General features: G+C 34.5%; 1 protein-coding gene across 3 annotated transcripts in view; it reads left to right on the forward strand.

Annotated features, from left to right (window-relative positions):
- LOC149798495 (protein WWC2-like) overlaps positions 1 to 26,906 on the forward strand; it is a 123,257-nt gene that overhangs the window by 5,473 nt on the left and 90,878 nt on the right. For all 3 annotated transcript variants that reach the window (XM_089963698.1, XM_089963697.1, XM_089963696.1), the window contains exons 2-3: positions 3,480 to 3,589; positions 18,056 to 18,150. In XM_089963698.1, coding sequence (XP_089819824.1) covers positions 3,480 to 3,589; positions 18,056 to 18,150 — 205 coding nt within the window. The remainder of the gene's footprint in view (positions 1 to 3,479; positions 3,590 to 18,055; positions 18,151 to 26,906) is intronic.

Consider the following 26,906-nt stretch of genomic DNA (forward strand, 5'->3'; position numbering starts at 1 on the left):
TCACTCCTTGAGGTGAAAAGAATAACGAGTGACGTCAAACATTTTACAACAAAATCGCATTAATACTTGACTGATGTGAAACGATATTGTAATATTTCACTCCTTGAAGTGAAAAGAATAACGAGTGACGTCAAACATTTTACAACAAAATCGCATTAATACTTGACTGATATGAAACGATATTGTAATATTTCACTCCTTGAAGTGAAAAGAATAACGAGTGACGTCAAACATTTTACAACAAAATCGCATTAATACTTGACTGATGTGAAACGATATTGCACAAGTTCTGATAGTTAACCCCATGCACAAGCAGAGTTGTATCAAGTCAGGTTTTGGACACGTGGTGGTGTTCTAAACTATTGAAAGGAGTCGAAAGTCTTTGTGTGTATTTTCTGAAAGCATACATAATACCCAATAAATGTGTGTAAGAATAAAATGATAGTGACTCAAACTTTAAGGGACAAGTGATTGTACGTTTTTGTATGTGTGTGTATATATATATATATATATATATTTTTTTTTTTTTTTTTAAGGGAGCTAAATGTAGTTATTTCGGGTGCTATGGTATTTATATAAGGTTTAGGAGAGTAGATACATTTCTATATAAATTTTCTAAATGCTCTTTATAAATGTAATAATGGTATATCTATGATAGAGGAGTATATTATCTCTTTGCGGTTAAATTTAGGTGATGTGATTCCTGTTAAAATATGGTACCAGGTATTATCAGCAGCCACTCGGGACAATGATGTTAGGTTACAGTCCAGGCTGAAAAATTGAAACAAAGAAGTAATTACAGTGGGATTATGTGTTTGGAAACCTATTATAAATCGATGATAGCAAGTTTACCTTAATACAAACATTCAAATTAGTGATCATGTGTTGGAAAATTTTAGTATCTTTTAGTGCGGATAAAGTACTTAAAATAGAGTTCATCAGTTACATTTTAATTTGGAATTAATTTGCTTATAAAGGTAACTGTTAGCAGCAATTTCCTACTTAATATTATAATTTTAAAAATTTCTGACATAGTTACAAAAGTGTGTGGAGAGTGGATATATGGCTATAATTTGGATTATATCATTTAGATTTTGTGCATGTTGGTCTGTAGACTAGGGTCATATAAATGGTCTTCAGGGAATGCTCTCTCTGAAGTCCACTATGATTATTTATAAACCAAGTCAAATTTAGTGCACAGTCAGAACGTATAACTGGAGGTATTAGCGTTGTAGAAAAGAAAAACCCTCTCACTTGTACTAATTCCCCATAGCGCAGTTACATCACATAGGTGCTGCAACATGGCCCTGATGAGTTCTCAGTAACATATTGTACTGTTTCCTCTGACATCCAATCACAGGATTATAGAGGGGTTATTTAAAGCTTGAGGTTTGTGTTATAGAAAGGACACCGCTATTCCCTTTCTTATTTAAAATAAATTTATCCTGTGATGATTAAAATAACAAAAAATATCCCACTTGGAATGAACAATTTAATGCCATAAATTCAATGGCCTTGCAATACACATGTGGTTAAAATTGAAAAAATGTACATTCAGCCTTGTGACTGGTTCAATACTTAATTCTTACATTAAGAAATCGCTCCTTTTGGGTTTTAACAAAAATGGCTGCCAACTGGAATTTAATTGTCTAAACCTAGAGGATTTTTACTTTAAATGTTTAAATACATACAATATACAAGACATATTTGCTTTATTTTGTTTTATTGTCCCCATATATTTGATAGAAATTAAGATCACTTGATTCTTGCAATGGTATCTGATTGTAAATAACGCCTGTTTTGGTTTTTCCGTGTGAATCAGAAAAACTTAAGTTGTTAATGACTGGACCATAATTGGAGCTTCATGTATTAAGCACAACACACCAAGTCATTCATGAAATTGACATCTTCTGATGCTAATGTTTTATGAGTGTTTACGGTGGTCACTGTCTATTTTAAGCTGACCATTCAGGTTTCTAAAGTGGGGGTAAATGCTTGAAAACTATTGTGTTGTTCTGATTTGTGGTATAAAAAGGACACTCAACATTCTTTGCTGTACTTGAAACAAACGTATCTTGTGATGAATGAAATAACTAAAAAAATGCCAGTCAGAAATAATAAATTAGCCTCATAAATTTAAATAGCTTGTCCCTTAAAGTACAAGTGCATTCCGAATTTAAGTATTTGATAGTTGCGAAAATGTATATTCATTCTCATAACTGGGCCATTACTGTTTAAGGATTAAACACATTGATTGCATTTAAGTGTAAATTCATTGGTTTATGTTGTTTGTGTTTTTAAACAGAAGCTTTTGCTGTCTGAAATTAAACTGTTTATACCTCAGTGAATTACTTTTCATCTTTAAATGGTAGGTTAAATTTGCACAGTTCAAGAGAATCCCAATAAGGTGGGCCTCTCAAGGCAGCAGAATCTGTTTTCTAAATGTATAAAATATACAAGACTTAAAATTAATTTCTGTTATCCATATTATGATAAAAATAAAGATTACTGAATCACTGATTGCTGAATTTGTATTTCATTATTAATCACTTGTGTTGAATCGATCTTTCCATGGGTGGTCTTCATTGATTGGCTATTCAGATGTCAGTCAATTATGCTATCGGCTGCTCCACAGTGGAGATGCATTCAGTGTGTTGGCTGAAGTGAGGTGGTGATTTGTAAGTATTTCATTGCACTGTCACGGAATGTTGTCACTGAATGAAAGTGGAGGGATTAAGGTCCCCACCATGATGCATGGGGTTCCAAATATACATGTATGCTGTACTATAATTCTTAAAATATTGTCTGTTTTTAGAATAAATATTTTCCACCCAGCAAGTCCAATGAATATATTGTAAATAAATCGTTATCTCCTCTCATGACTCTTACAGAAGCTGTATATGAACTGAAGAATCCTGCTTTTATTCTCTTATATAGTATCATTGTGTGCAACAAATGAACAAATCTGAATCACTAAAGAGATTCTTGAACATTTAAATTATTAGATTTGTGAAATAACCTAACAGTCAAGTTTCATCATTCTCAAATTATTTAGCCAATCAACAACTAGGGTGTGCATGATATTTTTAGAGGACAAATACACTCTCAGTTTCCCATGATGTTTTTGTGACTTCCATTCCAACTAAAGTGTGGCATACCTGACCAAAATAGTTGTTTACTTGAGCTTGTTAATTTGCCTTCATTATGAATGAAATTCTACATCTGTAATCTATTGTACATGTACTTTTACTAGAACACAAGTCAGCCACTGAATAAACAGAATTAAAATGTAAATGTCATAAACCCAAATGACTTAAATAAAACTATAATATATATTAATAGATGATCAGATATCTGTAATACTATGCTGAAAATGCTTTTCAGAGGTGAGCAAAAAAAAAGCATTTTATAAACATACTTATAAGAGACAGACTTTGTACAAATATATATATATATATATATATATATCTTTGTTTCAGATACACAAAACCCCAGACATTCGCAGATTGTGTAGGAGATGAACTTCCCTATGGATGGGAGGAGTGTTGCGATCCACAGATTGGGTTATACTATGTGGACCACATCAACCGTAAGTTTATATTTTCATGTGTTCTGATTGAAGAATTCAACCTCTTTGCATAGAAATTATATCAACAAAAATAATAAAATCTTGAAGCAGATTGGACAAGTATTAAGTTTAATCCTTTAATCACCTTATCTACCTTAATTTGGCTATGCAAGCCCTCCAGCATTGTGAGTGATTGAATCAACCTATTTGACATCCTGTGATGTATCGCGCCTTTAGAAGTAGTCATTGATAACTATCCCAAGGATGCATGGAAAATTGAAAACTGAAAAGTTTGTTGAAGAAATAAATGGTGTGTACATTATTTTTTTTTGTTCTTTGTATTGGTTAAAATTGCATACATCTTCCAGAATCTAGGCAAGTGATTACAATTTTTGGGCAAGTGAAATGGTAGGTAGGACGTGAAATTTCTATAACTATTTGTTCTGGACAAGTGAATGAGCATTTTTTTAAAACATTAATATGTGAAATAGGTAATTTGAAGAAACCAGACATGCATGAATGGAGTTGATGGACAGAGCAATATTGGGATAAACTTGTCCCCTTAAATTTGTAATGGTCAGAAATGAAACTAACAGTGGGGAGGGGGATATACCTAGCATCCAGATATCTGATGATATTCCTGCTATGTCTTGTCAGTATAATCCTGTATTTGCAACAGATATGGAAATACCTTAAAAGATATTGGCATTGAAATATAATTTATAAACATGTAAAATACTTTTAGTTCCTCGGAAATCCTGCACACGTAAAGCAGTAGAAAGGTCAGCTGAGATTTCCTTAAACGTTTTCTCAGTTGTTCAAGCCTTGTCTTTGTATCTCCCCCACCACCCCCAAGTTGGCCCATAACCTTGTGGATGATGATCATGAGATTGCGATGCATATGAAGATATCTATGGTCCAAATGCATCCATGTTTATTAGTTTGAAGTCCAGTTTTTGGTTGGCATAACAGTTGCAGAATTTGGACTGGCACATATATACCCACCCACCCACCCAAACACACTTTGCATTCTTTCTCCGCTAGCGATAATGGCCACTATGTATATACCCTATCATTGAAAAATTTATGGTATATGAAGATAATTAAAAAGCACTGATCTTGTACTGAGAATTTTCAATCAGAAATTGTCTATAAATGTCGGTGTTGTATCTGGAGTGAGCTCACCCCAGACTGCCATTGTTCCACTAAATTTAACAAATCCCCATCTCTTGAGCATTAAAGGGGGACAGAAGTAGATAAAATGTTATCGTGGCAGCTCAATCAAGGATCAGCATTCATGATTGTTAATTGTTTTCTTCTTTTTTTTGTAAGATGGAGATTAAACTGTAACCAGCAACATTGCATTTTTATCTGAACCTTATTGTTGTGCAAATTGCTGAGTAAATATTCCCCAGCATGTCAAGTATTTTTATTTCTTTTGTATTATGTACAATTAGAAGCATCTCTTGTTACAGTGACAAAGATTTTTTTTATGTTAAGAGCCCAGATATTTTCAATGTAATGAAGGCAATCTTGATTGTATTGTTAAAGTCACCCATTTACAAGCTGGGGTTGCATTGAGTGTATAAACAACATACCAGAGGATCATTGTTTATGTCAAGTCATTGTAAATAATACACTGTACTCATAGTGGTATAACATACCAGACGATCATTGTTTTTGTCAAGTCATTGTAAGCAAGACTTGCAGTTGTAAAGGATCATGGCATCATTGGTAATACCAAACATGAACCATTTTTGTAGGGTATCTCCCCAGCTCAAAAAACCAGTGGGCACTTGTGATAGCAGTGACCCACTTTTCCTGTATAAAGCAAAGCAGAATTAGCATGAAACATTAGGCCATTTGAAAATCTAAGTAGCCAACAAGGAATTTGATGGACAATTTTATTTCTTAATATTGCACTTAAAGCATAATAAATATTGTTGTCAAACTGGTCATACATAAAGAATCCAATGGGTACCTGTGTACCCGCCTGGTAATAATAACCATGGTAATAAAATGAGCAGCAGGCAGGGTACCTGTTTAAAAAAAAGGTATTTCAAGTTCAGATCGAGACACAGAATAAGGATTACAGTTCAAGTCCCATATCATGTGCACATTTATTCATCATCAGAGGGGCTCGTATGGTTCCTTACAATTTTCTTATCATACATGTACTATATAATAATACAAGAGAGGACACTTATCTCCTTTCTTGCACAACCTATTTAAAAATAAACACTGATATTTAAAGCTTTGACCATCCTAACTTCGTGCCTGTCCATGGTTTATGTGCCATTTTTCTCGCGCTTGTTTTGAGATCCTGATGACAATAACTAGGTCAGTACCTTTTGTCGACAGCAACAATAAGTACTGTTTAAAATATTTGACAAAATAAAATTTAAATACGTAATACTATTCAAATAAAAAAAAAGCACAATATAAATGTCTGGTTTAACTAATCCATTTTTGCCTCAAGTTTATGGCCTTAGAGCGGGTATTAGCTATTCAAGTCAACACTGCTGCTGATCACGTTTGTTTACTGGACTCTTTTTTAAAAAATATTATTACCTGAAAACCCAAGGCAGACGATTTTGTCATGGTTTAGGCAACACAAAAACAAGGTTACCATAACATGCACTTCTTTTATCGTGTTAGGAAAAAATAAATGGACAACTAAACACAATGAAATTTTTCACTGAAATATTTAAATTTAAGGGAATTCTTTTTCATTTAATAACACTGAAAAAGATCTCTAAACAAATTTACCATGTGTGTAAATATGGTAATGTTGTGTTAATTTTACATGAAAAAGTTCAAAGAAAACAGACTGGATTCTTGAATGTCAAACTACTTGTCCTGGATTCATTCGATTTTGATACTACATACATAGCAGACCTGTCAAAATTGAAAATAAATGGCACCAGATATTTAAAAAAATGGACTGTATCAATGTGACTGTTGGATTTTATGTGATTGAAAAATGTTAGAGGAAAGAGATTATGTTAAACTTAAAAGCATGTTGCACTGGACCGTCATTAAAAGACACACCATGGCAGATCGAGTATAGTACTAGCCTTTTCATCACTATGGACCGGTTTTCCGGTCATGGGGAAGTAAGTCCATAAACACTATGGACCACTTTACCAGTCTGGGGCAGTGTTCTTTTCTAACATTATAGTAACCGACTAATTTTGGGATACCTCTAATAACTTCCTACTTGTAATGTAGATATTATATTTGGATTATCTCATGAGTTTAGCTTGTATACAACTAGAAATATTGAACAAAGTAGGCACTTTTAACGAGTTTTCCAAATGGTGAAATTGTATACAAATGGCGGAGTTTGAAGAAAGTGAGTGAAGTCTTAGATTTTGAATTATCAGAGGATTTTACCAATTTCGGTCTAGTAAAGTTGGATGAAAATGAGAGAAGGCATCTGGAGACGCAATGGAATGCACTTGTGGGTGATAGGGATGACGATGAAGAGGACTTTGAAGGTTTTGAACCAAAGGAAGTGTACGCTGCACGTAATTTTGTTTGGACGAAGTTGGAAAACCAAAGAGATTTGTTTCAGTTTTCTGTGGGAGTTGCACCCACCCAAGTGTTAGATGGCTTCAGGAGAGCTTTGGAATATTTTCAAATATTCTATTCAAATGAAGTTTTTTTATAACAAATTTGAATGCAAGAGGCGATACAGGTGTGTGGACCAGTCTCACCTTGGATGAAATCAAGGCATTTTATGGAATTTTAATTTCTACCTGTCATATACCTGAAAGAAAGACTTTTTGTTGCTACTGGAATTATCCATGAGTACATCTAGGGTCAATTGAACAAGTTTTGGGAACTTTCTTTCTAAGAAGCAAATAGATAATTATTTGTATTTTACCAGTTTACACCTGTATTTTAACGGTTGTAATAGATATGCACATTTTAGTCATTCATAAAATTTGATTTTAAACCTTGATTTTGACACCTAATCCAGCCAGATATCTTTAAAATTGGCAAAGTTCACAAGTCATTTTGCTTTACAACCCCAGAGTTACTTAGTGATGAAAGGGCTAGTCATCATTTGCTTACTTTACAACTATTCACAAAAGTTACTGTCAACATGTTATCTAGTTAAAGTGAGTGTTATGCATAAATAATTTATCTGTTTCTTTTATGTCTGTACTCTTGTATGATCCACATGGATTTAGCCGATTTGACAAAATTTTAAACTGCATATCCAGGTTATTAGCAAAAATAATTGTATGTTAGCTACAATAATTATGTACATTTTTCATACAGTTTTCTGTAGTTATGGCATGTAATATATAAATTGCTCTTTTCATGCTCAGATTTTGCTTTTTGCCACTTATATTAGTAATGAATTATGCTTATATCTCTATTGGGGGTTGGCGTGTCTGAATCTAAAACAAAGCAGTTTAGGTTCACATTTAATACAGTTGCTCTTTGATCAGGTAACTGGGTAATCGATCATTATGATTGATGGGATCCTGGTAGATATTTCCAAAAATTCTCTTGTCACACAGATGGGCCCATTCAAATAGATTTAAAGTGGTCATACAGACAGCCCATTCAGAATGGTCAAACTGGTCATACAGATGACCCATTCATAATAGTCAAACCTGTCATACAGATGACCCATTCATAATATTCAAACTGGTCATACACATAGACCCATTCATAATAGTCAACTGGTCATACAGATGGACCCATTCATAATAGTCAAACTGGTCATACAGATGACCCATTCAAAATAGTCAAACTGGTTGTACAGATGACCCATTCATAATAGTCAAACCTGTCATACAGATGGCCCATTCATAATAGTCAAACTGGTCGTACAGATGGACCCATTCATAATAGTCAAACCTGTCATACAGATGGCCCATTCATAATAGTCAAACTGGTCATCCAGATGACCCATTCATAATAGTCAAACTGGTCGTACAGATGACCCATTCATAATAGTCAAACTGGTCATACACATGGACCCATTCATAACAGTCAAACTGGTCATACAGATGACCCATTCATAATAGTCAAACTGGTCATACACATCAACCCATTCATAATAGTCAAACATGTCATACACATCGACCCATTCATAATATTCAGACTGGTCATACACATGGACCCATTCATAATATTTAGACTGGTCATACACATGGACCCATTCATAATAGTCAACTGGTCATAAAGATGGACCCATTCATAATAGTCAGATTGGTCATACACATCAACCCATTCATAACAGTCAAACATGTCATACACATCGACCCATTCATAATATTCAAACTGGTTATACACATGGACCCATTCATAATAGTCAAACTGGTCATACACATGGACCCATTCATAATAGTCAACTGGTCATAAAGATGGACCCATTCATAATAGTCAGATTGGTCATACACATCAACCCATTCATAACAGTCAAACATGTCATACACATCGACCCATTCATAATATTCAAACTGGTTATACACATGGACCCATTCATAATAGTCAAACTGGTCATACACATGGACCCATTCATAATAGTCAAACTGGTCATGCCCTTTCAGATAGTGAAACTGGTCGTATAGAATGGTCCATTCAAATAGAGCCAGTAAAACTATGTGTTATTTGTTTTTTTGCATATTTTGCTGGCCATTCTAGGTAGATCTATGTAACTGACATTTTCTGTGTCATGCAGGTAGAATAGTGTCTTTGTTGTGTTTTTTTTTTGGTGTTCTATATACATGTTGATAATCCTCCCACCAGTACAAACTTAATGGAAGGAATTCATGCATATAGAGAGAAACCACTTTGCACTCTGTAGAAGTGTGTCTGTAACAGAAAATTTCCATGCTGCACATCCTAAATTTCACACATGCTAGGTAGATCCTATTTTGCAGCAGTTTGGCAGAGTTGCAGTCATCTGTTGGATGCATGTGCAAACATTGAGAAAATGTACATAATTCACTTAGTATGCATTATTGGATGAAACATAGGGTTCTTGTTGCTGTGAATTCTCAGTGGTAGATGTAGCTCACCGAGTTTTTGTTTGTTCAGTGGGTTGCAGAATGTGTTCCAGATTTCTGTACTTTTGGATAACATTTCAAGGGCAGCTTGTCTTCTTAGGCCTTTCCCCAAAATACCCCTCCAAAAATTGTCTTCTAATGCACTGGTTGTAAAGTTAGGGTAGGTACGTATTTTTTATTTCATTTTTTTTCTCCAACATTGTGTGTGTGTGTATATATATATATATATATATATATATATATATATATATATATATATACATACATACACTGTATATTAAATTTAGCTTTTTATGATTTTTTTGTCATTTTTGTTTTGTTTTTACCTGGGTGGGGGAGTGCTACGGTTGGCATTGAGAAACAGGGATGGTTGGCTGACCAGAGACACGTATTACCGGTAGCTAATAATATTGGGAGTGACTTTGGGAAAAGAAAAGTTGCACTGTTTTAAAAGGATTTAATGTTTGTCTGTTCCTTGAAGATAAGTTAATCAAATGAGATCTCTTTGGGCCTTGAACATGTGGAGTCCATCAGAATGAAGAGAAAGAGGTCAAAATAAAAAGACATTACATTTAGAATCAGTAATACAGTATAAGTCAATATTATTTATCTTACTCATTCCACAGTGTTTAACTTTCTTTATACTAGATGCACCATCCTCCTGTTCTAGAATTTTATAGCATTGACCCAGTCTAAATAGCTTGCCATCACATTAGTGCATCCTTGTTTCTATTCTAGACATCTTGGGGACGGAAATGCTCACTTAAAGATAAATACCACTGTGATGGTTGTGCTATATCAGGATCTGGTATTCATATTTTATTAGTGAACATCATTCCTCACTTCTTCTTTTTTTAATTATCAAAATCTGTCAAGTGTATCATCAGTATAAAATTTTAAAAAAGTTATATCTATGAATTTTTTACGATTTGCTTGGAGTGATTTAAATTATGATATACCAGAACTAAAGTCATCCAAGATTCTAAATTAAAGAGAGACAGACACCATCTATCCAAGGAGGTACAGTCTTATCCCCTTCCTTCCTCTTTTTTGATTGTTGAAGAGAGCCCAATTTTTTTATTATCAGGGTTCTCAATAGATATGTACTCTTGGTTTATAATGTTTGGAATTTAATTAGAACCCGTTACTGAGCAAGGAAGCTCAGCCTTAAGCAATTTTATGGTATATGTTGATTTGGACTGGAGTATCAGTGCTAATTGAATTTATTCACTGCAGACCCAATAGCCTACTGACAATGCACTGTCCATAACAATTGGCTACTTTTACACCTTATTATCCAATAAGATCACACCAATGCAAAATTAATTGGCAGAGCTAACAGGTCACTCATGTCATGCTTATGGGTAGATGGGCATAACTGAATCATGGTTAAATTGTTTTGAGATTATCTGTGACATTTATGATAATCAGTTATAATAATAATGAGGACTCTGTATAGCGCCTGATCTTTAGAAGCTCTAAGCGCTTTACAACATTAGACAACACCTTTAAGATAAAAAACAATAATATTATTACAAAAACAAACACCATGAAATTAGAAAAACATTAATAAATGAAAAAACATGCTGAGAATATTTCAGGTAGGAAACATTGGACTTCATTGGATTAAATTTTGATCATTATTAGTATTTGTTTGGTTGCTCATCACATACATGTGATTTTTCCAGCAGTAGCACAGAACTACCTTTTTAAAGGTTGTCTATTAAACATACTATTTTTAACTGAAATCTATCCTTTAAAAAACAATAATAACAGCATTTAACTGAAATCTATCCTTTAAAAAATAATAATAATAAAATAATAATATTAATATTATTGTTATTATTATTATTTGTGCATTCTATCCATCCATTTAAAGAAACCACTGGGAACCATTCTGTGAAGGACCGAACATTTTATACTGGTATGTTTATTTCTGGCTGAATAAACAGATTATGAAGGCTAACATTTATACAACTGGTAATTGATTACCGTAATTTTGTAATCATTAGGATTTTTAAAAACCCTAAAATGGTGTTAAATATGAGTCCAGTCTACGTGCGGAATGACCAAAAATATATGGCATACTGGTGAACCCCTCATTTCAGCAGTTTTTCAAAGTCAAATGTAGAATTAGGAGACTAACAATCTGAATTAAAACAGACGATTTTTTTTCTCATCACAGTTGAGCCCTGCAGGATGTTGTGCTACAAATCATATATCCATAGCATAAGGGTTAAGTTAAATTTAATAAATAAAAATCTAAAATGTAATTAAGAAGTATAGATATTTGTTTAATCAAAATGCCTCTGTAAATGAGTAGTCTATGGCATTAATGGACTTAAAATCCTAATACTGCGTCATGAGAGTAGATTTGGCATAGTAGTCAGTATGGGACTAATTCAAGGTATCCTGTGAAGAACATGATTATGGACATCTATCCTCCACAAGGTCTTGTTTAAAAAAAAAAACATGATTTTCAATAATCATGGCCCAAAAGTGTTTCTCAGCAATAATACAAACCCCATATTTCTTACCCATTGCAGTATATACATGTAATCTATAGTAAGTAACAGTTCTATTCAAAGCTCAGCTAAACCTATCCTCAAGGTATATAAGACAATTAAAAGTTAAGTCAGTCTGAGATAACCAACTGCCTTTTAGAGATTACTTAATTTGCTGACAAAAGCTAGGGTAATGTCCTGTGTGAAAAGTCAGGGGGATGTGTTGTGTGAACTTCTGTTGTGGTTGAGACCAGTTAGCTAATTTGCATAGGTAAAGTAAACAAGTACTTTAAAGAGATGTGCTGGAGAATATATATTATTACTTAGCACTGCATTGAATGAGAATATTGAAGCCAACTTTAATAGAATTTGTGACCAGTGGCAACAATTCTATGAAGTCAGATTTTTACTCCATATATAAATTGCAAACCATGATTATTTCATTTGTCGGAATAGTGTTCGAGTGTGATTCTGGAAGCAACATGCAATCAGCAGAGCCTAACAAAAATAAATTTCAGAATTTTACATTGATGGAAATTTACTTTATCAAGCACAGCAGCATGGAGGTGTATTTCGTTCTTCATATATACTGCAGGGGCCCCGAGTGGTCAAGTGGTCTTAAGCGCTCTCCATTATGGATCACTGCCATCTCACCTCTGTCTGCGTGGGTTCGAGTCTTGGATTTGGCTAATGTGGGTCTGTGAGAAAGCTTGCCAGTAGCTCAGTGATTCTCAAACTGTGCCGCGGCACACTAGTGTTGCGCGAGAGATTTGCAGGTGTGCCATGGGAGTTTTGAAAAATATTTAAAATTGCTAGCGTTTTGAAACCTTGAACATATCGAAAAATTAAATGGTAAATCAATGTCGCAAAAGTTAAAAAAAGTAACATATATAAAAACAAAAACTCTGTCAGTCTGTCATTCATTGGTTTCTTTTTTAACACGAGACTTGTGTGAGATCTTGGGAGAACTCGATCGCTGTAATTATAATAATAGTGTAATAATAAATACATGCAGCCCATTATACAGGTGTGCCATGAAATTTTTTAGATCTTTTTGGTGCGCCGCAAGACAATCAAGTTTGAGAAACACTGTAGTAGCTTCTCGTGGGTTGGTGGTTATTTCCAGGGTTTTCCCGGGTTCTTCCTCCACCATTAATACTGGCCGCCATGTATAGCCTATCGTGTGCTGAAAAATGGCGTTAAACCCTACAACAACAACATATATACTACAGACATCTCGATATGAAGCATACGACATTCATTGAAATAGGAGCACCACTTGTGTATAGCATATTTCTCAGGCTGAACAGAACATTCTCTTTATTATTATAATTATTCATTATCTAAATTTTGCTAACAAGTATTAATTGATGCATGCAATTCAGGATGATTATAGCCATTAAATAGATTGAGTGAAAGACAATAATAAGCAAATCTCATTTCATCTGAAGATTTTCTGTACAAAGGAATGCATTTCCTTACCTTTCTGGGTTAGGTTCATGTTTACCAAGAAAGGATGCACAATATCGGGAATTGTTGAGGATATTACAGACCAAGGCTTCCAGTATGTCATCTCACATTTGTATCTTTCTGGTAGCCTTGAGTTCTATGGTGGACCTGGTATCCTTAGTGAGACTGACTGCAAATCACACAAGGATTTGCTGCCAGATCAAAAAACATGATGCTTGATCTATCAGTACTGCCTCTGCCTCAAGTGGTAGAAATCGAGGCAAGATTTGGATGATTCTTCCTTTGCATGCCCCCAAACCCAAGTCTTATCTACTTGTATCCTCTGACATATCAGATTCATTGAGGGGAGTCGTTTGGAGTCAGGATGAGGATTTCTCAAGGGCCATTAGTTCCCGGATGAGAGTCTCCAAACACATAAACGATTTTGAACGTGTTCATCATCCTGAAAGGGTGCATATATCATGTCATGAGGCATTGCATCATGGTTGAGGCCTCAGACAAGAAGGAGGTACCTTTGCTCACTCTTTCTGCATGGATTCTTCTATGCTGAGCAGAATCAGAAGGGAGTACACTCAGTGTTCATCGCATTCCAGGAAGAAAATCTTGCACACAGTTTGTCCAGAAAAGGCAAGGTACCCTTAACAGAATGGTCTATACATCAAGACATACGCAAAGTCTGTTCATTTTGTGGGAGAAACCAATTGTGGACTTCTTTGCAGAAAAACTTTACAAGCAGCTTCTGTTTATGTTTCTCCAGTCCTAGACCAAATAAGCTTTGGCAGTAGTCTCACTCATCATGAGATGGGATCTGTTAGTATATTCATGACAACCACTGATTATCCTGATATCGCCTCCGTAGCCTCAAAGATCTTGGTGCAATGATCTCTTAAGTTTTTGAGCAAGGAAGCTAATCCAGGCTGAAAGACATTCTACATATGAGGCCTAAGGCTTGTGATGCAGAGGGGGAGAATCCTAGCCCTCCATCGCTTGCTACAGTATCAGATTTTCTACTCTTCCTTTCTGAGGAGAGCACTTGTTCGGTCTCAACAAATCTTGTACAGCTGTCCTTCAAACATTCCTTAATAATCTAGAGGCCAGTCCATTGGTTCAGATATTTCTTTGGTGGATTTTATTAAGTACCTTAGCTTCAGAGACTGGTGTCTCACTGATGTGCCACAATTGAATTTGTCAGCATACATATCAGTGCATCGATACATCGATGAATCATTTCACCCTTACAATTTTCATTATATAGTGCCAATCAAAAAAGGTAAAATGGCTACAATGTAAAGCTAGAAAAGTTGCATAAATAGAGGATATCTTGATATCTACTTGTTCGAGTAAATAGGAAATATTGTAATGTCACAAGTGGTGAAGTCATGAATGACAATACAAAGTGTTTTCACTTCATAAATTGATTATTTCCATATTTATATCAACTGAAGAATAACTTAGATTTTCTTTGTAATACATAATTTGTATGGCACAAGCCATCCATTTCCATGGATTTTTTTAATTCTGTGCCAGTGTGGTTAATGGTTGGATTACTAATGTTTCATGGTTGTTGGGCTTAGTTATCATTATCTAGGGGATGACCACCTTTGTATTATTGCTTGAATTGAGTGGACAATAAAAATATGAAATTAATGGATGGAATAAACAGATCAGAGCAGAGATATTGAGTAGAACAGCAAAAGCACCAGTATGTAAAATATAACAATGTAATCAATTATACTAAACAAAAGCAAGACACTTGGAGGATAAAATTTTGTTAGAAAGTAATTACCATGTTTGTAGAAATGCAGTTAGTCGTTCTGTTTATACTGATGACAAATGCCATCATGAAATCAAGTGAGCAATTAAACTCAATTGTCCAGTATGCCTAGTTGCATTCAATCCAAATTTGACGTTGATGACAGGTTAGAATTGATGTATTCTGTCCAGCTTCTTTCAGGTTGTCAAACATAATTTTGCTGTCTGCTCTCTTTCTCTCTTTATATATATATATATATATATATATATATATATATATATATATACACATTTGGAGCCATTTCCGTTTTAAAAAATAGGGAACCCAAAATATTTTATCAGGTTTTTACTTCTGAGATCAAACATTATCCCCTCTTGTCATGTCAGATATTGTCACATCATAATTCAGAAACTATGGCTAATATTGATTATTTTGCAGCCCATCAGCTGATAAATAACCCAAGTAAACGAAGATTCTGTATCACTCTAATGGGCTATTTAGCATCCATAACTGAACTTTAACATAATCTAGACCTCTTACTGAACCATTATGCCCTGTTTTGGACTATAAATCTCTAACTGGACTAAAAGTCAACTGGCAGCTGCTTGATTTCCTGGTTAAAACAATTCACGTCCAAATTATACAAATGAATTACCAAAATTCACTTGATGTCTTAACTACAATATTTGCTTAAACTTAAAAATTCATTGGCATAACATTTCCTACATGATTTGCATTACATATAAACTAATAAATTCGACAGTTATTTCAGGATTCTTTTGAAGAAAATGATGTATGAAATTCTTAGAATAAATGGGTCATATAGCATTCAAGACAGATGAATGCAAACAATTATCTTCAACCTCATATCAAAGGAAAATTGGTATATGAATTAAAACAAGTTCAAACAAATAATTACAAACTCATACTATGAATGCTGCATGAGATCGAGACAAATACCTTGTGTTTTTGAGATTTGTGTGCTTCTATTGTAGTAGAATCTGTCTGTATTTTTGAGGTTCCGTGTCTCTCAAACTTCCATCCCTTGGACAATTTATTTAATGAGACTTGTTAATTTTGCAATACTTAAACCTTGAATTGAATCTGTGAAACACACCCCGTATTTGGCTTAGCGAGTCAGGATTAAATTTTATCTAACCCTGATTATAAAAAGCAAAAAGCAATGAAGAGATACAAAATGCAGAAAGTTTAGTTATTTCATGCATCGATTTCTAACCTTAAGGGTGTAATGATTAACACTGTCACCTTATGTATTTTACCATGACAAGAGAAAGTGTAATGCAGTGTGTGTGAACAGTGACATGCACATGTAATAACTTGAGCACTAATATTGTAGAAAAAGTTGCTGTGATAATGTACATTGTGAAAAATGATTCAGCATCTTTGCCAGATATTACGATAAGGGCCAGCAAAAGCAGTTTTGTGTGCTCTTAGAGTCCAAGATGCATTTTTGAAACAATGCATGCTTTCTCCATAGTTTTCAAACAATGATTATGATTGTGTTGAGTTAGGCTGTACTTGGACAATTGTGTTGCAACATTTGGCAAAGTGTTTTTCATAAAGATGTGACTGTTTGTTGTAGAGTGTAAAAAGGCATGTGATATTTTATGGGTAACAGTATCGAATAGCAGCAGTTTATGTAAGTTTAGTCACTAATAATTTGCAGGATTCATGTGGAAAACCAATTAAGAAATGTAAATACTTGAATCCCATGTGTTGTTGTAGAGAGATAGAGAGTCTACATAAGAGCAGATATATTTCCGAAATGTGAAAACTATGTTGTTCAAAAAGTGATTTTGCTGCTGCGGTGACAAGTGGTATTCCTGCCTGCAGGATCGATATAAATTTTCTCCCACTTGTATATTTTAATATCTGATTCTGAAATTTTTAATAACAAAATTTACATAGAAAGTGGCAAACATTTCTTTGTTAATATTACTGTAGTCTGAATTAACTATATGCATGTTAATTAGTGTTTACAAAGGCTGCTGGAGACTGCTGTAAGCTTGATAGAGGTAACATTTTCCTTCCACTGATTCATTTAATATATCTGATTATGAAATTGTGTTTCTTTTCCAAGATCACTTTTATCTGAATTTAGTTTTTGCTTGATAATTGATGTGTGCAATGGATACTGGAAAATACTACATGTTTTGTAGAGGTGACCTATGTAATCTTTGATTATAGTCAGGTTTAAATTAGTAGCCATCAGGTAAATTTAGTAGCCTATAACTATTTTGTCTACCACTAATAGAAAAACAAATAAATTGAAGTAGGTCCACATATATATAGATATATTTTTTTTAAACACTTCCAGTTTAGTTCTATTACATGCAGATTTTGTTAATATTTCCCAGGCTTCAAATTATGAAACTTTGGTTGAGATACCCATATACATACCAGGGCTGTTCCGTTTAAACATACATGGTACCCAGGGAAGGCAGTTTTGAAAAAATATATGCCAGGGTACTTTGATTTCACAGTGTTCATATTTAAATGGTAAGAAATTTGAAATTGTATCTATGGGTGGGTGTCCCACTTCAAAAGTGCCTTCCCAGGGTCCAGTGTATTTTTTAATGGAACAGCCCTCAGTATTTTTTTTGTGTGGAATGTTTTGATGCATTGTATTTGAGGGAGAGATGGAGAGCACGACAGGTCTGTCAATCCAGTTCCAATTTAGATGTTTGTAGTTTGACTTGTTTTCCAGAAACCAACCAATTAGAAGATCCACGACAACAATGGAGGAGGGAGCAGGAACACATGTTAAAAGAATACCTTGTAACAGCACAGGAAGATTTAGAGGTAAAATTCAACCTTTATTGAATGTTTCCTCCAAATGCTATTTTTTTTTTCATTGGAATATTAAGGTTATTGGTATAATTTATATTAAGCTTTAAAAGGCTTTTATGAATTCTTGCATCTTCACAAGCCATGGGTCATCAGTTCACTTTATTCCAGACAAAAACACCACAGATTTAGCTAGAATCCCTGCCCATAGCAAGCAAGATCAATTAACCAGTGAGAGAGCTTGTTACATGACCTGTCTGGTATTCAGTAAGATTTCCATGATGTTGAAAGGCTTTGATTTGGAAATTAAAGTCTACTTCAAACATTTAAATTGAAGAAACTTAACTGTTACATGTGTTGTTGTGTATGAGGCCACTGTGGTTATTTTTAACATCTCCTGATTTAAGTGTAACAAAGGATCTGATTGGATCATGTTCTCTCTGCTGCATTCAGTTAAATGATTTAACACTAGAAAATACTGTTTACTGTATTTACTGGGACATGATAAAATAATTAATATTTTTCCTGTGCTAGAACTTATGGTGAAACTTTTTTCACCTACGACATGTGTTCTAAGACTTAAGAAATGTGTTGAATTTGACCCCCCCCCCCACTGCACATTGCAGTAAAATAGATAAATAAAATGCTTATTTGATAATAAAATCAAAGAAACTAATCTGTGTTGTGCTTATTTCTTTTTTTCTTAAACATGATCATTAAAGAAAACAATATATCTATGAACTCTGTAAATGTAGCATAAGCATCCATACTGTGGCATGTATTACTTATGTTGGATAACACACAACACATTGTTCATTGACGTGAATTGAATCGTGTTGTACTCACATGTTCGAATAAGTTATCCAGCTTTAAACTAGATACAACGAAATTGTAAAAAAGAGAGGTAAATATCAACTGATCGCTTGATGACACATTTTATGTACAAAAAAATTAAGATTGTATTGTATCCAGGTTAAATATATGACAGAATTTCGCAAATAAAAATCATTATTTGAAACTGCATTCACTGTGAGTGCAAATGACAGTCTTTTTGCTGGTATGTGTTAAAGCAAGTTAATGCTGTGTATACTATTTACCTGCAGACATCAGTGTCCATTTCAGGGCTTCTGTTAAATTGATATTTTATGGAGTCCTGAGGACCCCAACATTTGAATTTTTAAGGGTCATCACAAGATATTAAATCTTGTAGGTCGGATGTTCTTTCCGGGGTTTTCCCTGGTTCTTCCTCAACCATTAATGATGGCCACCATGTATAGCCTATCGTGTGCTGAAAAATGGTGTTAAACCCTACAACAACAGCAACAAGATATTACAGGGTCCCACTTTATAGTTTCTACATTAAGTTGTGTGTCTATGTGTGTGTGTAAGAGAGAGAGAGGGTTCACTAAAATTTTGGTGAAAATAGGAGTTCACCAGGAAAAGTTGCAGTCCCCACTCAGAAGCATGTTTATGTCAGAAATAAAGAGACAAAAAACCTGGTCAGTTTTACTTATTTGTAATTCTTTAAATATTCATGTATTAAAATTGATATCCTGTCAGTTGACTTGTGAACACACTACACAAGGCCTTTATTTAGACAGTTAATAAGGTGTGCCCTCCAAAACAAAAATATCAGGCGAGGCGTCATAACTACTGAATGATCGTTAATTTAATTAAAAAAGTTTTGCAATGAGCATTCATGTGCTCAATCCTAAGGGCTGTATTACATTAGTCTCATATTCTTCTTTAAAGTTTGTAAGACTGTATTGAATTGTCCTTTTGTCTGATCTGACATGTTTTGAAGTTTGCAAAGATCCATCTGCTCTTACATTTTCTGTTGTATAACATCCTTTTACTGATTTTTGTTTATTTTATTGTTTTTAATTTACCAAATCAGCGTAATTCATATACTGGGAAACATACAACATAATTTGTTGAACAAATTGGCGTAATGATTACATCAAAAGCATAATGGCTGCCATGTATGCATTTAACCCCCAAAATACTTATCCAAATATGCCCACAGCATTTTGTCCAAGTCTCGATGTGAAAGCAACAAATGTTAGTAATATTTATCATCATAGGGTTTATCTTGTAATTAAATCCTTATCACATTATCCTTTCGAGCTCACATGCATTGTACTTATTGAGCTACACAGAAATGAACACATTAATGAGCAGACTGCATAGAAAATCCTTGAGACATTTGTTTTGAAAATCCTCGTCCTTTTCTGTAATCTGGAAATCAACTTTATCAGGAATTTTTATTGCGTCCTATGGGACTCTTAGGCTGCAGTTATAATGTATCATTTTTAATTTTATTGCATCAGAGACATATTTGTGTGTTATCGGAAGCCTTGCCATCTGTATTAAGTACGAGTACAGATGCCAAGCAAATAGAAACCGGGGTGTGACTAAACACAGCTGGCAGACAGCAATAAAACTCATAGTTTGAACTTACCGATAGGATATTAAATACAAAGTTATTTTATTACAAAGCAAGCTGACTTTTGAGTGTGCAGATATTCTTTTTTTTTTATAACTAAGTTGGTTGACATAGGAAGCCAAATTTAGTTTCTTTTCACCGGTATTCATGGGAATTTTGAAAATAAATTGATGCAGTGAAACAATTTTTAAAGTGACGCAATAGTGCTTCATGCACAGACATTAATGGCCCAGAAGATTTGGAGAAAATAAACTCATTTGATGAATTCCAGAAGGTCAGGAGAGAAGAAGATGACTTTGCCAACAATATGATCATTAAAACGGGATGAAATTCTTGTGTACTTTGATCTCATTCCTGGATTGGCTGTTGATAAGATTGGGGTTAAAAGGGTGAGAATTAGTGTGACTGGTGCAGATTTTAAAAAATTCTGACTTGAGTCATTGCAGTTTCTGCTGCAGGAGATTTGTTACCTCTAGTGATAATTTGTTACAGCATGAGGAAGCTAAAACATGTTCATGCACTGAAAGGATCGTATGTGTGCAAGAGAAGGGTTGGGTTGATGAGATGATGATGCAGTGGATGAAAGAGTTTTATCTCAAGTAGAGTTTTATACTTTTTGAAAAATGAACTTTGTAAGTTTTATTGCATTTTTTTATCTGCAATCTTCATATGATTTAAAAGGTGACCATGTAGGACAAAAAAAACCTGATGTGTTCCAGCACATACATTGCACACAGAATTAATTTATGGTGTCCAAACAGTGTCCCACATATATATGGTAAATATGGTAAGCCAGCTAAATATGCAGGGGTTGTCTTTTATGCATTTATTTGGCAGCTTAAGATGGGAGAAGAAAGGGTAGGACCACCTATTCCCCATCCCCCTTAAGTGTGTAGCTGATTTTCAGCTTCGACAGTTTGAGGTGAATTGCTTTTCCTATCAGGAGAGCTTAGCAGTCTGAGAGAAACCTGTCATTCATAGAATTAGGCTCATGACATTTGAGCCATAACTAGCATATTTTCCTGGAGTCCTTCTTTGATAAATATACACTGTAAGGCAGTGACATGCTTTATGGATTTAACAAGTTGCCAGTGTGGTATACATTATTCGAAGTATATAAAGAAACTGTAGCTAGTACTTTTGTACTGTTTATGTATTCATCTATGGATATTGAAAAGATCAAAGAATTTGTCTATTGTGCCAGTGGGCTGACCAGCCCGTCAGCTTGAAAATTGATGGCTGACCAATGGACAGGTAGTAAATCGAGATAGTACGAGGATGATCAGACTTAAAAATGTTAAGTTGAAAACTTTATTGTCAGTAACATACATGATACATTAATTATTCATTTAGTCCCTATTTTAATGTGTGAATTTATTAATATTACATGCGCACACACAGTTTTTGTGTGAATTCATAATACTGATTCTATCGGTGTTGATTTCATTTTAAATTCAAAAATAATAATAAAATAGTGATTTTTATGTCTTTTGGTTATAGACAGGAGAGCTTATGGGGTGGTCATTTGTCTGTCATCCAGTTGTTCAGTAGGACATGTTTGTTTTCACTACTTTTGATTGACATGAAACTTTATATATAGTGAAAAATGTTAGAATTAATTTTGTTTGGTGGTTATTGTTTGGTCCAATCCAGGGTAAACAATATACAACCCTCAGAATTTAATGTAAATATTCCCTGTGTAACATACAAAGCAACAGAGACATTTCATGGAAAGCTGGTTACTAAATGATTGTCAGGTACTTGCATCATAAAGTGGGAGAAAATTTGGAATGTCTCTTTACATATTGAGATATATAATTGGTGACTGAATGTGCCAACTGAGTAAATAAAATAGCAGAGAAATTTTGATTTGTATCTATTTCTTTTGTTGATCATTTTAATTCTTTCAGTCATTCATATTCTTTACTATTTTAACAATCGGTGCTGATTTCCATGTGAAAGAGAATATGGATGGGTTCAGTACTAATCAGTACTAATCACAAACATGAAAGGTTATGTAAAATGTTAAGTGATATTTTTGGTTCAGTGAAAATAGTTACCTGTTTTATTTATCAGTAAGACTGAATTAAATCAGTGAATGCATATCATTTGATTCTTGTTGTGATTTGTTTGGAAAGAAAGTATAGTATCCACAGCATTTTGGCCGTTTATGCTATATGGTTTATTATGCAGTAAATGTATATGTGATTGACACTTGGTTATTTATCCATTCATATGACACTTGGTTATTTATCCATTCCATATAAAGATAGTTCTCATTAGGTCTTATTATGATGGATTTTTAAGTTATGCTATGTGTATAGAAGAGCTCAGTTGTATGATATCTTATTAATGGTCACAGTGAGACCTGGTTGGCAGAGTGATCTAAGGCACTTGTCTTTGCAGATTATCAACGTCTTCCCTTTGTCTGTTTGGGTTTGAGTATCAGGCTTAGCCAGCATAGGTATGTGAGAAAGCTTGCCAGTAGCTTCTTGTCGTATGGTGGTTCTTCTCTGGATTTTGCTGGGTTCTTCCTCTGCCAGATATATTGGCCACCATGTATAGCCTATCATATGCTGAAAAATGGTGTTAACCCCAAAGCAACAACAACAGCCATTCCATTGACCTAAGTGGTTAGAGCATCTGTCTCAGAATTGGGAGAGTGTGTGTATGAAACCCAGCTGAATCCTACCAAAGACTTATAAAAACAGCTGCCTCGTTAGGCACTCTGCATTAAGGGGTCAATGTTAGGACAGGTCGACCTGGTGTCAGGATAATGTGACTGGGTGGGACATGATCCTACATGCCTCTGGCATGATGCCGTAGTGCAGGACATCACCATAACCTCTTGCACTGCAGACATTGTAGCAACATGACTGGAAAATTGTTAAAGCTATGTTAAAAAACCAAACGTGTGCACACACATACAGAGACAGATGCTAGTCCGGTACATTTTTGTAATGTCAGACAAAAAAGAACTATAGTGAGACTTGGGAAATATGCGATATTTCGTTTGGACACAAAATTATGATTTTTTGGCAGAACAAGAACATTTTTGGAAACAGGTGAAGTTGTTAAAGTTCAGGGTTATTTTATTAAAATATTGATCGACTCTAAAGCTTTTATGAGTGGAAAGTATATCATGATACAACAGGGGTGTTTCTGGCCATTAAAAATGAGTCTGCCAAACAAGCAGTGGTAATGGCATGGGTTCGTTTGTCAGTCAAAAGCACTGGAAGAAATAGAACAGTTCATTTGCTGACATCTACAAGGTCAACAAGCTCATTGCTTATCTTCTGTGGACAGGAGAAAGCTTGAGAAAAAGCAGTGGGGTTGAGTAAGAAGATGGAAAATAAAATATTAGCTTATTGCTACTTTTGCTGGATGATACCAGTCCTGTTAGCTGTCACCACTGTTGAGGAGAAAAAGACCCTGGGATTACACTTGCAGATCATAGCATTGACAACTTTATTAAAGCAGTTTAAAACTTGGGCAGCCTCAGTTTACATTGAATTCACCCATATGAAATGGCAGCACAGTAGTCATGTAAAGAACCCAGGAGTGAGTGAGAATACTTGCTTGTGGGTTTTATGTTTTAGTGTGTATGGAACAGCAGCACCAGTAGCACAGGCTATTTAATCCTTAGGAAATTGGAGTAAAGTACCCTGGGACTACTATAAGGATTATCCAATCATCCCAACCATATAGTGAAAGGCATTTGCTAAGATCAGAGAAATACATTTTTTTTTGCATAGAAAATTTCCACAGAACCAGAGGAATTTTGTGTCAGCATTTTGTGTTGTCCTCTTGCCATGTTTTGGTAATAAGAACAGAGAGGGTCCAAATGAAGCCTCAAGTATTGAATGCACATTCCAGTGAGATAAGCTTTTGACTTTGTGTAGTCTAATCAAGCAATATCATGTTGACACATTTCCCGGTTGTTGTAAAACTACTATATTCCTGGTGCTGCAAACAAATACAGCTGATTGTGAGAGTGGGTTTAACTGTCAGATCCTAGTTAGGGCTTCCTTTGGAATTAGGCTATCAGCAAACTGGGTACAGAGTATTCTTACAGCCCTAATCAATAAATGTACAGACTCTTACTGCTAGAAAGCCATGAAGGTGTGGAGACCAGAAAAAGCAAGGTGCTTAAATAAAATCCAATATCGATACTGATTATTTGTGGGATAACAACAGTAGTCTTTTTTTTTTTTTTTTTTTTAAAGAAGGTTATCTTTGTACCATTCATTATTGTATGTGTCTATAGTGATGAGAATTCAAAAACAAGCACCAAAAGCAAATTTTAAAAATTCTAATTCTTTCAGTTTGTTTTCATCGCAACTTTAGATCAAGTCACTGAATTAATGGAGTTGGTTGAATTATTGGATTTAAATTAGATGTGACAGTGTGCCCCAAACATACAAGTCATGTAATAACTATAGCTCACAAGCAATGACAGCACTTGACACTGTTCCAAATGAAAATTTTGTGTACTTTGTAATATTTACTAGTGACAACTGTGATAAATTGAACTATATTTCATCATCTGTCTCTGATAAAATTTATCTTAGAACCGACAGCATAAATTATACTTCTTTGCTGTCATAAATAACAAGTTATTCATCTTAAATTACACAATAATTTTGATTTCATTCTTACCCTGGGTAAAAATAATGCTTTATTTTTCTGTTATAGGAACAATTGATATTTTAAAGAGAATTTCGGGGTACATCTGTTATATAGTTTTCATGTAATCAAGTTGTAAAGAAAAGTAGTGGCCCATGTCAAAATTTTGGTGTGAAATCTTAATTGGCTCTACGAGGCTGTTTGCTACATGGAACTCTTAGGTCTTTTTCATCTACTGAGGTTTTGTTCTTGGTAGAGGTCTTTGTATGCTTGAATTTAACTTGTCTGGTGAGTATTATTCCTGGGTTATAGTTCCTCATATGACTAGTTGCATTAACATGACAAGTAGTGTAAACTTAACAGCTCTATTTACACACATTAGTAATCACCTGACAGAATTAATGTAAGGGAATTATTGATAATGACAGGTTGAGAATAGGGAAAGAGAAGAATTACTTGTTAGTTGTTAGTGTTTCATTATGTGTAGCATACACAGTACCCATTGAACATTGAGCTATTTTGAACATGTTTGGATTTGTTAAGTTCACCACATGAAAATAAAGTTTCTAACTGCATTTGAAATATTGGTAAAAAGAGAAATCCTTGCTTGGTAAGCACAGCCAAGTACCATCATAATATTTCATGGAAATGATGAGGTTTTATTGTTATGCCCACTTTTGTGAGCATGCAACATTGTGGTCACTTTTTCTGCTCTGTCATTATTGTCATTAAACAGTATGTTCGGGTTTTAGTAGATACTTGTGTGTGTGATTTGGATTTTTAAAGTAGCTTTAATGATTCTTCAGTTATATTGCTTCAATGTCTGCATTGTGGCAGTTTAGACTGATGTCGAGCATTGGGACATCATGCCACAGACATGTAGCATCATGTCCCACCCAGTTCAGTCACATTATCCTGACACCTGGATGGCCAGTCCTAACACTACCCTCTTAATGATGAGGGCCAGGCAAGGCAGCTGCTAGTACCATTTTTATAAGTCTTTGGTACGATTCGGCAGTGTGGCCTGAAGCATGCACCATGACAGATCACTGGTATGCTATTTAAACTCTGTCCGCCTATATAGCCTATCGTGTGCTTTAAAATGGTGTCAAACCCCACTTTAACTAAATATTCTCAAAGTGCTTGGCATGAATCATTCTGATACTTGGCCTAAAGCTTGCCCAACTATTCAGGGTAAACCAAGCAATTTTAAGATATATTAGTGAACAAACACGTCATTCAAGTGTATGGCTTATGTTGGCTTATGTTGATAACATATTGTCGGGCCTATAAATCGATGCAGAGTACACAGTCAAATTAGCTAATTTTGTAAATAATAATTCATCCTTCATCCGTATACAAGTCAGTGTGTAATATAAGCCAGATCCAGATCAACACATTGGCTTCATCTTTTTCATTAGTAGCTTCTTGTGTTGTGAATATCAATGATATTGTATGTTATTCCAGATTAATTGGGAGACTGCGTCACTGATATTCAGACATGATTTTTCTCCATTTTACAGCAGAAATCTGCATTTCTCTTCATTTGAATCAGATTTTTCTTTATATGGTCCTTTTTTATATATCATCTCCATTCCGGTTTTTTAAAAACGGTCTGTCCAGTCGCATTCTGCAACAACCCTTGTTAAATTATTCATTTCATATATTTGTTAGCACACAACTCTCATAAAGAGTATTC

Source organism: Sinohyriopsis cumingii, chromosome 6, assembly GCF_028554795.1.
Source record: "Sinohyriopsis cumingii isolate HCF-2022 chromosome 6, ASM2855479v2, whole genome shotgun sequence".
Lineage (NCBI taxonomy): Eukaryota > Metazoa > Mollusca > Bivalvia > Unionida > Unionidae > Sinohyriopsis > Sinohyriopsis cumingii.